The sequence below is a fragment of the Pieris napi genome, chromosome 7 (genome assembly GCF_905475465.1).
Source record: "Pieris napi chromosome 7, ilPieNapi1.2, whole genome shotgun sequence".
NCBI classification, from domain to species: Eukaryota; Metazoa; Arthropoda; class Insecta; order Lepidoptera; family Pieridae; genus Pieris; species Pieris napi.
Genome location: NC_062240.1, coordinates 3094180 through 3110565, shown reverse-complemented (window position 1 = coordinate 3110565; position 16386 = coordinate 3094180). Strand labels below are relative to the sequence as shown.

Sequence of the window (16386 nt, the reverse complement as noted above, 5' to 3'; positions counted from 1 at the left end):
TTTATTGTTTTTTTTTCCGAAACCCTCAACAATTGGAGGGGAACTGCCTGAATGATCACTATTAGATATGGTACTTTAAGGGACGGAACTTGTCCATTCTTAAATGCTTCTGATATAAAATAAAAAAGCAGGGCAGGTAAGTTTTTTTTCGTATATGAATTAAAAGGAATATTGAAGTGATTGAGATAAATTTTGGTTTACCTTATATTATTATTACTACGCACCAAAACAGTAGGTAAGTAATGGAGAATAAAATAAGTAAAATAAAACTGTTTTAATAACACATTTATTACTTTTTATAATAAATATAAAATTAATATAAATAATACTTCAGTCTTACATATAATCCAATAACTAACCAATTAGTCTTATTTACGAAAATTAATTTGACATTTGGTGGTTTTAGTGTAACAGGTTACCACCGATTTGACTATCACTAAATAAATTACTTGAAATTGGGAAAATATACTTATATACCCGGGTAAGAGCCGTCAAACCATTTTTTATGTTTGAAGTATGACATTTGACAGCGCTCAAGACAACATTGTGTCTTGACATACGAATTAAAATATGGACCTAAAAGTAGTAGCAATTATGTACTAAATAGTAAATTACGTGCTTCATTTCGATAGAATTTAGAGAAAACCTAAACATTTGCTTTACAATCATGAAATAGATATCGCATAATACAATTTCACAAATATTTTCATTATTGTTTCACATCATTTTCTTTATTCAATATTAATTAGGTCGATAATTCGGTGCCCTTACGCTTAGATTTTTACTAAATTCTTTTGGAAGTCATTGAAACAATAAAGAATTTTACACCGATTCATCCCAAAGCAGTTTGGACTTCCTTGTTCTATCTACGTGAAGTTCCCTCGCGACACGTTGCACCTCATTGCTTAGCTTGGTTTTATCTTCTTCCTTTTGGCATATGTAGCGATGTTTAAGTGCGCAGTCCTGTCCACGATATACGTAGTTGTTAATAGCCGGGTCATACACGAGCGCCAGACAGCGGCCCTCGCCAACGATACTGGTAGAGTTGGAAGCCTCGACTGGCTTAGCTGAGTGTGACCAGATCCAAAGTAAGCCAGGGTTTAGTCCACCAGTCCAAAAGTCTTTGCCTTGAATTTTACGAAGAAACTATTAATTTTTGTTATTAGATAAACGTTATAAGGTATAATATAAATTACTAGCTGAATATTATTTCTAGATAAATTTTTTTTAGTTCAATAAAAATAACTATCTACTATAATAAAAAATAGGGGTAGATCGTAGAGGGTTGAAAATTAAGGGTTGTATGCATTGATATACAAAAAACCCAAGATGCACAGTCTCATATAAAAGTAACGCTCGAAAGTGTCCCGAAACACTATTTCTGTCCATAACAGTATATATTACAAGCATATATTATTGCAAAATCAACCTTACGCGAATTGCTTACAGTTATTATTACAACGCAGTGTATACGTACTTAAAGCAATAAAATTTTACGACCGACCGTGGTCGGTAGGACAAGGTATTGAGTGGAGTCGAACATGACTTTTTTATTTACAACTATTTAACATAATTTTAAATTTATCCGACTTTTCGGGTGCTTTACAGCGTGAGTGGTCACCGTGACTGAAGACAAAAGGTGTTGGATGTTAAATAGTTGTAAATTTATAATAATACATAACTTTAATCCGGTTAAAACGTTTTTTCTTTAAATTAAAAAAAAAAATGTTAAATTGGCTACCTCCTGACCCACACTTTATATAGCGTAAATATATTTGTCAAAAACTACACACAAAAAAGTTCAATAGTACATAAATTTATTTATAAAAAAAAAACACAAATAAATAACATCGACTCCACTTGTAGACGCGAGACTATTTGAAATGAGCGCACAATTTAGAATGTTGCGCTCATTTTTTGAGGACGTTTTTTTGACGTTGAGTGTGCATCTTGGGATTTTTGTATATCAATGGTTGTATGTATTTTTTTATGCTGTATAATAAAAAAAATATCTAAAAATTAAAAGAAAAATTAGGGGTGCCCTTAACATTTAGGGTGATGAAAAATAGACATACCCAATACGCACACAAAATTTCATGAGAATCTGTCAAGCCGTTTCGGAGGAGTTTAAGTATAAAATACCGCAACATGAGAATTTTATATATTAGATTATACGCTAGAGATACGCTGTAAAACTGTATGATTCATGAATTTTCTTTGATTTTCTAACATATTTTTTGTAATTCGGTTTTATATGTATGAAAATCACAGTATGAAGTATTCATATTGCCGAGCCGAACATTGACATTTATAACGGGAAAACCAAAAAAGTTTACCAGTAGACTTGATTGACTCAAAAATTAATAGCTTTAAATATTTACTGGTCTGTATAATAATACTTCTATTGTTCAGGGCGTCAGTTACAGGGTAAGCCTGCTGATAGTACTTAAGAACAATAATGGTTATACCTTTGAATTGCTTATCGCTGAGCAGTTTGGAGAGTAGCTGCCTTTTATCAGCGTCGTGTTGCAGTTCAAGCAAGGCAGCTTTTTGCTTCCGACAGGCGATGCTGGCGCCTTTCCAGTCCGCGGGCTCAGTTGACCACTCGTAACAGACTCCGCCTACACGACTGTAGTTACCGGCGCAGGGTTCTGGAAAATATGCACAGTAATGATATTAGAAAAATATTGAGTGCATAATTTTCATTTATTTATTTATCAATAAGAATTATGACAACATCACAAATGCAAGTTTAAATAAATATTGTAGCGATAAGGCCGCCCGTTGCCTTATAACTTTTGTAACCTGCTTTTTTTATTTTTGTTAAGTCTATGTTTTTGATTAAGGTAATAAAGTATAAATAAATATATATCTACTAGGTATAATTATAGAAGTGTTCTTAAATTGTTTCATATAAGATTTTTGTTAAATAAAAGTAAGAGTAACACAAGTAAAAATAAAAAGATAACAATAATGTGCACGAAAATGTAAATATAGCTATTTATAGTACATAAACTAAAGACAAAACAATTATAACGATTTTAAAAGGCGCTTGAAAGCAGTAGGGGAGCATAAAAACATATCAACTTTTAAGAAAGTAGTGTTATACGCATTATATGTATGGGGACGCGAATCCCGATGTTAGTACCTGTAACAGACAAATCGAATGTAGTGCATGAGCGACGAGTGCAAATGTTGTGGAACTTGAAACAAGAGACAAAACTATTCCTTATTTTGTTTATACATGTAATAAATCTTACCCTCGTGTGTATTTTCAAGGAGCTTTCTAATATAGATTTATCATACCTGAGTCAGCACCAACGTTTAAATAGATCTTTTTTGCTACGCACTAAACATTAACTGACCTGGTTTAGGGTCATTTCCAGCGACAATATAGTGCAAAGTTTCTTCAAGTTTCCTCAAGCGTTTCTCCATAAGGTCGGCACGGTACACGAGTTTTTCGATGGCGCTTAGCAAGAACAAATCTGTTTCTGTGACCTGCTTGCGGGGTGGGTCGTCTACTCGATCGATAGAGTTGGGCTGTTGCGGTCTAGGAGGAGACGGTGGTGCCTGCTAAATTAAAATCATATATTATATAGTTGCTATAGTAAAAAAATTACTATTGAACAGAATATATAACAGAAATAACTACGTTTTTATACATAGGAACTAATAGCATGACTGATTAAGAAAGAAGTTACAAATTAACATGCCTTATTTTGGATTGGTAATTTATACATCCATACACATCTACATTCATTTATTAAAATGAAAATATGGGAAGAACTGAGTAAAATCAGTCAAATAAATGTAGAAGCGTATTTTAGTCGAATTGGTTCGAAAATACTACAGTGGGCAGCTGATTCACATAGTGATGGTGCGCGGCGAAAATTGACTTAAGAAACGCTCAGTTGTGGAACGAACGTCAAGGTGATACGGATGGTATTCCGCCGCTCGGAAAGTGACTGGTCGACGACGATTCGATTAAAGTACCCATAACCAACAAGAATGCATGGTGAATGTCATAAAAGCGGGAGAGGTATATCAGGACCGTAGCGAGTGGAGATCCGTGTTCTCTACATGCCCCTTCGTGGAAAAAGGCGTGAAGATATAAATAAAATATAAATACTTACATAGCTCGGTCTAAATTTGTCTTTATAAGGGGGCTTGTTGACAATTTTTCCATTGGCCGGCGGAGAGGTGTCCCACTCTTTGTAACCATAGGGTCCTTTGTACCCCTGTGGGGGTGCACTGTTGTACGGAGAATTGGGTTGAAGCGGTATTGGTCTTCCAGAATTGTGGTGTGTTTGGGGGCCAGGTGGTAGTGGTGGGGGCATTAGGGGTCCGTCAATTCTTTCTGTGACGTAGTAGCCTTTTGTCGGCGGCAGAGCCATCACACGACCTATAATGGCGTTTTATTTAAAAGATCTCTTCTGAGCGAAATAGAGTATGGATGAGGAGGAATTTTTAAAACTATATTGTACTAGCTGACCTGGCAAACCTCGTTTTGCCATGTATATTATTTATAGGAAAAAAAATTTTAGTTAAATAAAAATAACTATCTACTATAATAGGGGTTGATCGTAGGGGGGCGAAAATTAAGGGTTGTATGTAGTTTTGTACGATGTATCATAAAAAAACGAAAAAAAAAAATTATATAAAGTAAAAATTTTTTTTTGGGCTGGACCCCTTTGCACTTTGAATTTGAAAGATTACCTTGTATGCATTAAAAAATTCATAAGATTCGGGCGAGCCGTTTCGGAGGAGTATGGGAACGAACATTGTGACAAGAGACTTTTATATATATATAGAGATTATTATATTTACTTAATTAATTTTTTAAATTTGTTTTATTCTTATTTTTATTAATAAAATTAGGTTTATTAAGGTTAAGAAAAAACTGTATACCTACTTAATTGTTATGATTACTAATAAAATGTACTGTTCTTAGAATAATGTTTTGTTATTTTAAAGGCTACCTTGTCTCTGGGTTGCTGGTTCCGAAGTGGCCCACTCCTCGAGCAGCAGGCTAAAGGGTCCTTCAACCTCGCATACATCTTCATCGATGAGGGTGCTGTTCTCTGAATTCACACAGCCAGCAACTAACAGACATAATAACGCGCTCACTGACCACATCTCTGAAAGATAATGAAAATAACAATATTTAGGGTCTGTTTCACAATGTACGGATAAGTTCTACATAAGTTCCGAATTAGCTATTTATTACTTATTGGTAGGATAAAAAATATTGTTGCGTTTCACGACAATCAGATAGCGCTATTCGTCACATAAAGTCCATCATAAGTTATGGGTCCGATGAAGTGTCAGCACAATTTATCTTCCAAATAATTTATGTGTTGCATAGCTATTTGGTACTTTATCCATACATTGTGAAACAGACCCTTAGACAAAGCATTTTCGAAATGCTAACGGGAAACTTAAACAAGAAATAAGGGTAAGTTTCTTTGTTCTGACATAGGAAGATACAAAAATAGTAGTGGTCGGCCCTCTGGGTCGACTGAGTGGAGGAGGGCAGCGGTGAGTCAGAAATTGTCGGAAGGTGGCACAGGACAGGGAGTGCTGGAAGATTCTCATTTCATAGGCCACTTTTTGGGTCGCAGAGTCACTGGTCGTAATTTACCAGTATTCTGATACTTTAATACCTATGGCCGATGGCTGGCCATGCGTCATACATGTGAACGGGTGCTACTTGTGGTGACTGGTCGGACTTGAATTCGTGTATGATGGTGATGTTAGTTATTTCGACTATGTATTTGCGTGTTGTTCCCACGAGAATGTAAGTGCGTGTTCCTATTTCACCATGCCTCCTGCTGATCTTTGTTTTTAATGTATTTTATTATTATTAATACTTAAAATGTGATGTCGAACATGGTGTAATAGTTGCAGCTCCTTACAAACATTGTGTAAAACAAAAAACTTGGCGATTCAAAAGAGAGGCGGAGAGTTTATTGCCAGTTCTTCTCTTCCGTTCTATCCTTGATTTGAGAACTGGCAGTAAATGTAAAATTAGAAGCATTTCATATATATTTATATTTTGATGTTTATACGTGTACATTTTGTTACCAATATGAATAAAAGATTTTTGAATTTTTACAAGTACAACATACCTCTTTAAATAAAACATCTACATATGTAACTGGGAAACTAATTTACTTCGCAAATGTTGGGTTATCTCGCTGACGAAATAATTAGTTATCTTAAAGTACGTCATTATTGATTTCCTTCGAAACAATAAAATAAATCCAGATGATTCTCAGAACTAATATAAATAGTGTTCTCATTACATAATGACCTACATAAGTTCTAAAAATGTAATGCGGGCACAAATTAGCGATTCAACACACGTCTTTATTACAACATTATTGCAACTACATAATATTGTTTACGATGAATGTGCCACTTGCGTATTATTATTTGAATTTACGAATCATTTGGTATAGGCGTGAACACTTTCTCTTCCGTTTTTGTCATTTTTAAGCATGCGAACATGATATACGCGACGTTTACGAGTATAATAACCATAATAAAGATGTAAATAAAAAATAACTACGCGATTTTCTTTTACTGCAAAACGTGTTAGAAGGTCTTATATATATTATTATTATTACCTACGTATATAAACACACTAGCAGCTTAATAAGCTGATTCGCGCGTATTTTGAGATTTGGAGAAACTATCCAATCTATTTTTAAAAGAGTTCAGTGATGGTGCACTGATTACACTTTCCGGAAGCCCATTCCAGTCGGCCACTACTCGGTTTGGGAGAAAGTTCTTTAGGGAATTTGTCTTATGTTGAGTGGTCTTAAGTTTTAAAGAACTACCCCTCAAATGTGTATTTTCACTTAAAATAAAGAGATTCTCAATTCCTGGGACATTATAGTGGCCAGTGAGGATTTTATAGGTTTCAATGAGATTTCCTTTTAATCTCCTACTTCCTAAATCAGTAAGGTCAAGTGCTTTCAGATGCTGATTATAAGATTTCTTCCTGAGTGACCTGATCATTTTCGTGGCTTTGCTTTGAACCCTTTCAAGCGTGCGCGTAGTAAACATATATAAATACACTCTAATAACACAAAACGCAAGTCAATTACGATAAAAAATACGCTGTAAACCTGTCTACAATTACGTAATGTTAAAATAATCCAGACAAAATTATAACCAAGAGGAAGGAGAAGAGGGCGTGCTAAAAATGGTAGATAAATAACTAGAAGAGTTCGCAGGAAACAAATGGAGAAAGAAAGCCGTGGATACAGTGATATTTGGAAATAGCTGGAGGACGCCCTTTACCTATGAAGGGGTTCCGATCAATGCTACCTAAGTTAGGATATTAGCATAACAAGAAAAACAATATGTAACAAATCTAAACTGTACATTTGAAAAGATTGGAAAGAAACGGGCTTAATTATTAAATTATTTAATTAATAGCTGATAGACGGGTAGAAATGCCTTGGTTAATTATGTACAAGAATATGAAAAATCTATGAAGTATGATATTTTGAGTTTACTACGCCTCTACTATCCTTATTTATCCGTTAATAAATAAAATTAAACTATTTAATTTCAATTTTTTCACTTGATTACCCTATACGAATGAGTAGGTAGCTATTGTTATGTGTTAACGGATAAGCGTTGTACAGAATGGGATCCCTTATGATTGTGGATTAATTATTATATATATCTAAATATTTTTACACATATAAATATTTCTTGTTGAGTCTAAATAGCTAAAATCAGTTACGTAGTTAATAAGCCTACATATAGCGGGAAGAATCTTTATTCATTTATTTCGTACAGCTAACATAGGTATATTATAATAGCGGACCCGAAAGACGTTGTCCTGCATGATATTTCAAGCGATTAAAGTATTAAACAAAGTATGAAAGTACCGACTGCAGCGCCATCTGCCGGGCTGATTTGTGAGTCTAAAACCACCCAGGGCGCCACCCAAACGCATAGAAAAAGATTCTTTCAAATCGGTCCAGCCGTTTAAGAGTTCAGTGACACACACACGTACAGTAGAATTATATATTTAAAGATATAACAGAAATCAATTATACTAACCCAAAGATGGAATACAAAATATATATAAATGTATACAAAGGTTTAAGCATTTACAAAAAGATAAAAATCAAAAAATATTGTTTGTTTTGTATAGGGTATTTCAACAAGAAGTTTGTTTTTCAATTGTGGCAACACCGAGAACGTGATAGTTTTGACATTTAGTTTTTGGCGGTATTCGTAGCAGGTGCTTTGGCAATTATTACAATGAATTCAATTTCGCTCGAAAATCGCATTAAAATAATTCAAATCCACTATAAAAATGGTGGTTCTGTTAAAGTTACATTTCGTAAAATTCGTGATATTTTCGGCCAGCATAATCGTCCTTCTGAGACCGCTGTTAAGAATTTGGTCGCGAAATTTGAGTCGACAGACTCGGTACAAAATGTGCCAACACCAACACGTGTTCGACCGGGTCGTTCAACAGAAAACATCGCCGCCGTGAGCCACAGTGTTGAAGAAGATCAAAATTTGTCAATTTCACGACGTTCTCAACAATTGGGGTTATCCAAAAGCACAACATGGCGAATTTTGCGAAAGGATTTGGCTTTGAAGCCTTACAAGATTCAACTGGTGCAGGAATTAAAGCTGATCGACCATTCAAATCGCCGCAGATTCGCTCAGTTCATTCAGGAACAACCTGCTGGTTTTTCTGAAAAAATCATTTTTTCAGACGAAGCCCATTTTCATTTGTCAGGGTACGTCAACAAGCAAAATTGTCGCATTTGGGCTTCTGAAAATCCTAAAGCAATTATTGAGAAGGCTTTGCATACTCAACGTGTTACTGTGTGGTGCACTATGTGGTCTGGAGGCGTGATTGGGCCGTTTTTTTTCGAAGATGAGGCTGGAAATGCGGTAACAGTCAATGGATCACGGTATCGCGAGATGTTAACCACTAAATTTTGGCCTATTATTGATGACATGGATATCACTGAAATGTGGTTTCAACAGGACGGTGCCACATGTCACACAGCCAATGAAACGATCAATTTATTGCAAACCAAATTTCCCGAGCGCATAATTTCGCGAAATTCAGCTGTTAAGTGGCCAGCCAGATCGTGTGATTTAACACCACTGGATTATTTTTTGTGGGGCTATGTTAAAGACAGAGTCTATACGGAGCCAATCGAATCGATTGCAGCCTTAAAACTCAAAATCCGTGATGTCATTAACGAAATAGACCCTCCATTTTGCCAAAAAGTGATTAAAAATTTTGATGAAAGAATCAACATCTGTCAGCGTGGTCGTGGTGGACATTTGCCAGATATCATTTTTCATTCATAATTGCCAAACTTTTCTCTTTGTAATACAATAAAAATTTTATTCATTTTCCTCTAAATTCTTTGTTTTATTTTGTTTTAGAAAACAAAGTTCTTGTTGAAAAACCCTTTATCTTTGTTGTATTCCATAAACCAGAATGGTCTTCTAGTAGAGGTACTGTGGTAGTGGTAGTTCATGCAGAACTGAGTAGCAATAGTAATATCGATGACAAGAATTAAGTAATGTTTATGTCAGAATGTGAATCACGTCTAAGGTCAGGCGAGGTCAGGGCCCGGAGGTTGCATAATCAGAGAAAGTGCCGGATTTCACGAGATCCGCCTCGCGGCTCGCCTTGCGCTACCGGCTTCATATGAAAGTTGATTCATAAACCTCGCTGTTTTCTTTTGCTAATCGAGTTACAAAATAGGTTAAATGTTTACAATCCGTAAGTAACCGCATTTTTATGAGGAAAAATTTTGCATGCAAACTTAAATATGAAATTAGACATATGACTTCTGATACATTAATAAAAAAACAAATAACCGTGATGCTACAAAAAACTAAATTCAAATATAATTTATTTTAATTTTCTTTTTAACCATTTTTAATTATTATTATTATGTAGGTTAAGAATATTGTATTTACTGTATATTTGTGTGTTGAAAATAATTTTATTATATATAAGAATTTTTTTTTTCAAACTTAACGTTTATACAAAATATTCTAAATATATTTCTTGCTTATTATTGCAACAGGTAATTCAAACTTTGAAGCCATCTTAAAATCTTTGTACCAATCATAAGCCATCTGAACAACGTCAGTAAAACCTGGCAATATTTTTTATAATAATATATAGACAATTGAACAAACAAATACTGATAACCCAAATTTTCGTAATTCACAAAATGAAGACCGCGATTTTAGGTACTAGGTAGGTAAACAGTCTAGTAAGTAAAGACCCTTAATTTACTAAATTGTTATCTAAATTAAACCCAAGTAAGATAGTAATTCTTCACAAATAATAACTTATTTTGGTCAGTAATTGAAGAAATAAGTTAATCTCCATAAGTCACTTACCTCTTTGTTAAATATCTAACTTAACACGTATATATCACACAGTAGGAAGCAGTATCAACTCTTGTAGTTAGAACTCGCGACTGTTCTGTGCTGAGCCCCACACTCCTCACTTAACCATCCCCACACCGCCGTGTTATGTAAATTTTGAGGCATTCTTTATTACTTTATCTCGCAACTGAAATATCCGTGGCTGCAAATCAAATTTTCCGAATATATAATGATGAATCTGTCAAAAAACTCAGTTTTGTATCGCGCAGCCCGGACATACAACGACCAATATTTAAGCCTAGAGTCTATACTTGTTTAAGCTATCGCGGAATATGGTTAAAGGGAGTATCTATAGCGCAAAATCATCTCACGTACTTACCCTAACTTTTACACCATCAAACAACACAGCCAAATTAGGTATCTTTTAGTTGAATGTATTGAATAATTTTTATTCTTTGTTCTCTTTTGTACATTTTTAAACCTTTTTGTAGATTAATATTATGTATTCTATCTCTTGATATATTTTTAGTAAATTGATAAAAAATATTTATTATTATTATTCAATGTCGCTCTTGTTGAATCTACGTTATCCCCACTGGGGCAATGATACATTTGTGTCGACTTTGTTGATTTATTTATTTATTGATTCATGCCTTTTTCAGACCGTGGATCTCCACTTAATACGGTCCTGACATAGCTTTCTGGCTTCATCTACTTTCTTGCATGCTCGTTGGTTATGGGTACTTTTAACTTGTCCCTTCTCTAGTACGTCTTGGATTTGGTCCATGTATGTACAGGCAGTCCTCGTACCTATCGTGAATCGAAACGACGTAAGTCGAGGACTGCCTGTACTATAAGGCCAACCCAACCCGACTTCGCCATCCACGGTTGTTTTCCATCCACACTGCTTAAACATGCCTATCAAACCGAAACTATTATATTATAAATATTTTTTTATTATATAAACATTTTTAGAACCCAGAATCCCATAGTTATAAGCTAATTTCGCAGACCACCTAGACACGGAGGTGTTGTTAGCAACATACGCAAGGTTCTAATTTTATTAAAAACACAATGCATAAAAGTTGTGAGAGAGAGAGTTAAACATACATAACATGAACTTTAAAAAAAAAAGTTGTTTACTAAAGTGTACCATACAAGCACTTACAAAATAATTGCTTTATTCAAATGGTCTGTCTCTGCCATAATATGCTTTCTTAAATCAGTCGTTAAATAAATTAAGGCAATTCAGTTCGTACTCAGGTACTGTCATTAATAAATATAATTAAATATAAAAGAAATCATAGTAAATGAGACTGGGATGGGCAACAACTGGTCTGTAATCTATGCCTTTGTATTTAAGCTCTTTATCGATAGAAATCCAATAGTCAATTTGTTTAATTATTATATTATATGCATGAATCGGTCGTTTAGTTGTTTCTATAATGCGTTTACGATATAACAGTCTAATCAGTGAGTATGAAATGAATGAAAGTAATCTGTATCGCCAAATTGTGTTAAACTAACTTGTAGCGACATCTAGTATTCGGATTCAAATCATTGTGGTGACGTCATGCCCTGAAACGCGCTAACGAAGTAATTCAGACTAAAGATATATACAACTTCTCGACCCTAGCCATTGGGTCAGTCAGATTAGGGTAAAAACTCGATCACCGGGAAAGACTGGATCATTTATTTCGCACTTCGCTCAGTGAGCTCCCGTCCTGTCTTTTAGGCGATTGACCAGTGAGTAGTGACCCACCCGCTGCCGCCCATGCTGAGGTCCGAGTCTCGCAGGAGATGCCAAGCCCATAAGCCCATTGGACCCATTCCGACCGAGCCCGAAATGAGCTGTCAAGGCCCTTAAAGCGAGATTCCATTAAAAAAAGTCATTCAGTGTTTCAACTGCTCGAAGATCTTTTAGGAGGTAGGGTTACAGGATAGGACATTAAATAAAATGCGTACAACAAACATAACAATTTATTTTAAAAATCACATTTTTTCTTAACCTACTTAATAGACGATATGTAATATACAATAAATTATAATAAAAAAATGAACAATTTTAGGCATAATTATCATAAAGTATATTTGTAACAACATTACCCGTTCTAAATTAGTAAATGGAATACAATTAAGAAATTCTGACACTTCTAAAATACGCCATATTCAGTGACGAGTGACGTCTTAGTGAGTACGAGTTTCCTCGTATCGCGTATATCGAACAGTTTGACGTTACGACACTTTACAAAAGTACAATATTTTATTTATATCAAGTCACAGACTCGTCTTGAGCGCTGTCATATATGTCAACTGTCAACTTCAAACAACAGTTTGATTGCCGTTCTAAGAAATTTAATAGTCATAGTTCATTTCAACTTGCAATTAAAAATAACAATATTTATTGCCAGTAAAAAAATTACTATTATGAAAAATAAAATTGATCATAGACTTATTTGGTTCTATTACGAAACACATGAATGTTTAAATAGTGGTCGTGGAACTTACTTTCATCAATAACTTCTTTTTTATACAGTCGTACGTGTTTTATTAACACTTCGCCGGATCTAGTACAATATTCGTCATATACTTGACCTATAGTATAAATTTCATATATTATATTGGATAACAACTTTATATATACACTTTTCAGAAGTACACGGTGAGATTCATATGTTCAGCGAGTGCTGGATTTGTCGCTTCCGCTACGGAGTCACGCTCGTTTGCCTCCTAAGAATATTAAAAATTTTTTTTTATAAAATCAACAGTAAAAACTGCATTAAATTCGTTAATTATAATGTATAATAATGCTAAGTTATATTAAATAATAAAAAAAACGGTTGTCTGTAAAGTCCGTTTACGGACGATAGTTTAACGTGACATGGGCATAACAAAACATTGATGAAATGATTGCATACTTAAATCTACGAGTGAAAGAGAGATAGATACGGTGCATGCGTACAGTGAGCGTAACGGGACAATGAGTCATGTTTTTCGTGCGCGCAGACGGAGTTCATCGATTTATTAGACGTTGTCATGTCAAAAATATAGAAACATTCTATGTAGGTATGTTATGTTATTACTGATAGAATATCAAGTACCTACACTTATAAAAAATGATATTAATTCATTAATTATGCTTATAAAACAAGACCTAAGGTTTATTTATTTATATATTACCTACAATTAATTATAATAAATATTAAATACTTTAATTATTTGTTAATTAAATATTAACCTAACCATATCCTATTCTGCTCAATCGTGATTTTTGGAATAATATATTTTCTTTTTCTTATTCTTTTCTATTGCTTTGCAAATTGTGATTTATGAACCGTAAGATTATTTAATATTATTATTTTATTTTAGATAAAGTTTGGTGATTAAGTTGTGAAAAGTGTTACTTATACATAATTTTACTTTTTTGTATATGGTTTACTAGTACTAGAAGTGCATAAAGGAAATCATTTTTTTAGGTGTTCGAAATACGTATTATTGATTTATATATTAATTAATTTATTTATTAAAATATTCATAAAAGCATACTTTAGCTAATTCGTGTAAGCAATATAGGTACACTAACCGTGTGACGGTTATCGTCCCAGCTAAGCTTCTTAACGCGTGCAGGAATTACCGTACTAGGCCAGGCGACGCCCGACCGTCCCGCCGCGCCCGCTATGTGATCGCTCATAAGCGACGCTCCCGCTCCCGCTGTTCGCTCCGCTCCACTTATCGCTTCAGGTGGAGATGGGGCCACCTTACTTTTACCTGGCCCGCGCTGTGAGTGTTTTACGTCTGGACAAAGGATAATTAAAAGTGGTAAAAATAGTCCAATAAAGAAATATTTTTTTAGTAGCACTCTACGGATGATAAGTGATACTTGGATACTTTCAATGCCATTGGGGTCGCAAGTGCGTTGCCGGCCTTTTAAGAATTGGTACGCTTTTATAAATTAAAGCAACATAAAACATTTTGGACAGTTATTTTCTTTTTAATTTTATCTATTCTTTTTATAATAAAAAAGTTCCCCAATATCTTCCTTAGACTGCATAGTACATACATACACACATAGATTATACATACTATTCTGCTCTTGCCGTATATCAAGGCTGGAGGTGGAATCGAGTATAGTAGTGGCGCCCGCAGACACGCTCTGTAAAGATCCGCTAGTAGCCGCCACTACTCCGCTACTTAGTTTGTCTGTCGTTTCGGCACCACCTTTGGGGCTACGGCGACGGCTAGAAGTATCGTAAATTAAAAAAATTAGAATACTGTTTAAATTTTCATAACCAACTAAATAAGGTATACTTAAAGAAAAAAAAATTAAGTTTAAAAAATTCTTCAAATTTTATAGTTATCTATTTATTTAAAAAAACTTTATATATAAATACGTTTGTGCGTTTAGTTTGTAAATAAACTCGTTAACAGCTGGGCCGATTTTGATGAAATTTTTGTGAGTGTTCAAGTGTTTTCGAGAAATTTAGATTAACAATTACATAAATGATTTTGTTTAGGTTTGCCGGGTCCGCTAGTTATTAATTTGAACCGATTTAATACTCCTTATAGGAGGAGAATTTTTTCATATATTCGACTTGTAAGTTTTTTTTATATCAAAAAAAACTTATTAAATTTTTTTTATATTAGAAAAAATTAAATCTAGTAATCTATATAACGTTACGATAAGATACTTACACTGTACAAATATATATTAGTAATGCGCACACAGCCAAAGCCAGAAGCACCAACGCCACAACAAAAGTAGCCAAGACACCACTAGCACTCGCTGACGTCACTTCCGCACCCAGACCAGCACCACTTACGTGTACTGCTACTGGGACCGAACTCTGAAAGCATTAAATGAGTCAGGGAATAAATTGGCAACTTGTATATTAGGTGTGCTGAAAAGTTCGTAGACTGACTTATAGATGGCGCTACTGGTATTAAAATAATGTGTGCGTGTACTTGTAATAGAATTATTAGTATTACTATCATTGTTATCGTTATTATATATTTTTGTTACTAATGGCTTCGAATCTCTTCGGATCAACCGTGGTAGGAACAAGAAAAAGATGGCGCGTAACTGAAAAATGTGACAAATATGTGTAAATTTTTTTCCAACGCCGATAAAGAAGTTTGACTTCAAAAAGCAACATGGCGCGTAACCTGCTACAAAATTTCTCCCATACGTCGATAAAGAAGTTTCACTTCAAAAGATTGCGCGTAACGGAAAAATGTGACGCGTAACGAAAAAATGTTACACTAAATTTTTTTCCAACCCCGATAAAGAAGTTTCACTTCAATAATGATTATTAGTTAGCCCTAACCTTCAAAAGACAAACAAATTTGACCGTGTATAAGTTTGTGAGATATAGTTTCGTGAGGGAACTTTTGTTTGTTTAAAAAACTATGTTTGTTCAATCGTAATACCGGCTCACATCTACTTTCTTCTGTTCTCAGACCTCAAGAGAATGCTTGCTCGCTGAAATTTGCGCTGATGAAGAAGTAATCGCCAAAACTGAAGTCTATTTTTAGTCTAAAGACATATTTACTATAAAAATAGTATCGAAAAATACCGACCGCTATAATCACGCCTCTCTAGTCTATCTTTCATACCTGTCTCGGTGGTGCCCCGGAATCGTGTGCGGTGGCCACTAGATGTAGCACCGTAGTGTTGAGTGACGCCACCGCCTCACCACGCAGGAACAACTCACCCGCCGCGTTCACGTAGAAAAACCTAATGACGTCATTATAAAAATATACGTAAGTCCATTGATATATAAAAAACCCAAGATGCACAGTCTCGAATAAAAGTAACGCTCGAAAGTGTCCCGAAACACTATTTCTGTCATTTTCTATAACAGTATATGTTACAAGCATATATTATTGCAAAATCAACCTTACGCGAATTTCTTAAAGTTGTTATTACAACGCAGTGTATACGTACTTAAAGCAATAAAATTTTACGACCGACCGTGGTCGGTA

At 34.5% G+C, this 16386-nt stretch overlaps 2 protein-coding genes across 5 annotated transcripts in view; both read right to left on the bottom strand.

The window, feature by feature from the left end:
- Positions 1-264: 264 nt before the first annotated feature.
- LOC125051326 lies at positions 265-10517 on the bottom strand. Of its 2 annotated transcripts, none has more exons than XM_047651563.1 (6): positions 10417-10517; positions 4980-5138; positions 4134-4402; positions 3366-3573; positions 2469-2651; positions 265-1127 (listed from the first exon to the last, which is right to left on the bottom strand). In XM_047651563.1, exons 2-6 carry the CDS (start codon positions 5134-5136, stop codon positions 823-825), a joined length of 1122 nt encoding a protein of 373 aa, XP_047507519.1. In that variant the 5' UTR covers positions 5137-5138; positions 10417-10517; the 3' UTR covers positions 265-822. The 2 variants fall into 2 exon arrangements, with proteins under 2 accessions (XP_047507519.1, XP_047507520.1); XM_047651564.1 differs by having other exon boundaries at positions 3366-3570.
- Positions 10518-12823: 2306 nt separating this feature from the next.
- LOC125051183 (protocadherin-16) overlaps positions 12824-16386 on the bottom strand; it is a 30771-nt gene continuing 27208 nt past the window's right edge. For 2 of the 3 annotated variants that reach the window (XM_047651368.1, XM_047651370.1), the window contains 5 exons: positions 16018-16138; positions 15097-15248; positions 14488-14642; positions 13988-14199; positions 12824-13134 (listed from right to left, as the gene is read on the bottom strand). In XM_047651368.1, the coding sequence (XP_047507324.1) occupies positions 13054-13134; positions 13988-14199; positions 14488-14642; positions 15097-15248; positions 16018-16138 (721 nt within the window). In that variant the 3' untranslated portion in view covers positions 12824-13053. The remainder of the gene's footprint in view (positions 13135-13987; positions 14200-14487; positions 14643-15096; positions 15249-16017; positions 16139-16386) is intronic. The other variant, XM_047651369.1, reaches the window with a different exon arrangement.

What these genes read in the sequence shown, in the direction of transcription:
- LOC125051326 (XM_047651563.1), bottom strand. Translation starts at nt 5,136, where the DNA reads ATGTGGTCAGTGAGCGCGTTATTATGTCTGTTAGTTGCTGGCTGTGTG. An exon ending in ACCAGCAACCCAGAGACAAG is followed by an intron (nt 4,403 to 4,979) that starts GTAGCCTTTAAA and finishes ACGCCATTATAG; the next exon opens with GTCGTGTGATGGCTCTGCCG. An exon ending in ACAAATTTAGACCGAGCTAT is followed by an intron (nt 3,574 to 4,133) that starts GTAAGTATTTAT and finishes ATTTTAATTTAG; the next exon opens with CAGGCACCACCGTCTCCTCC.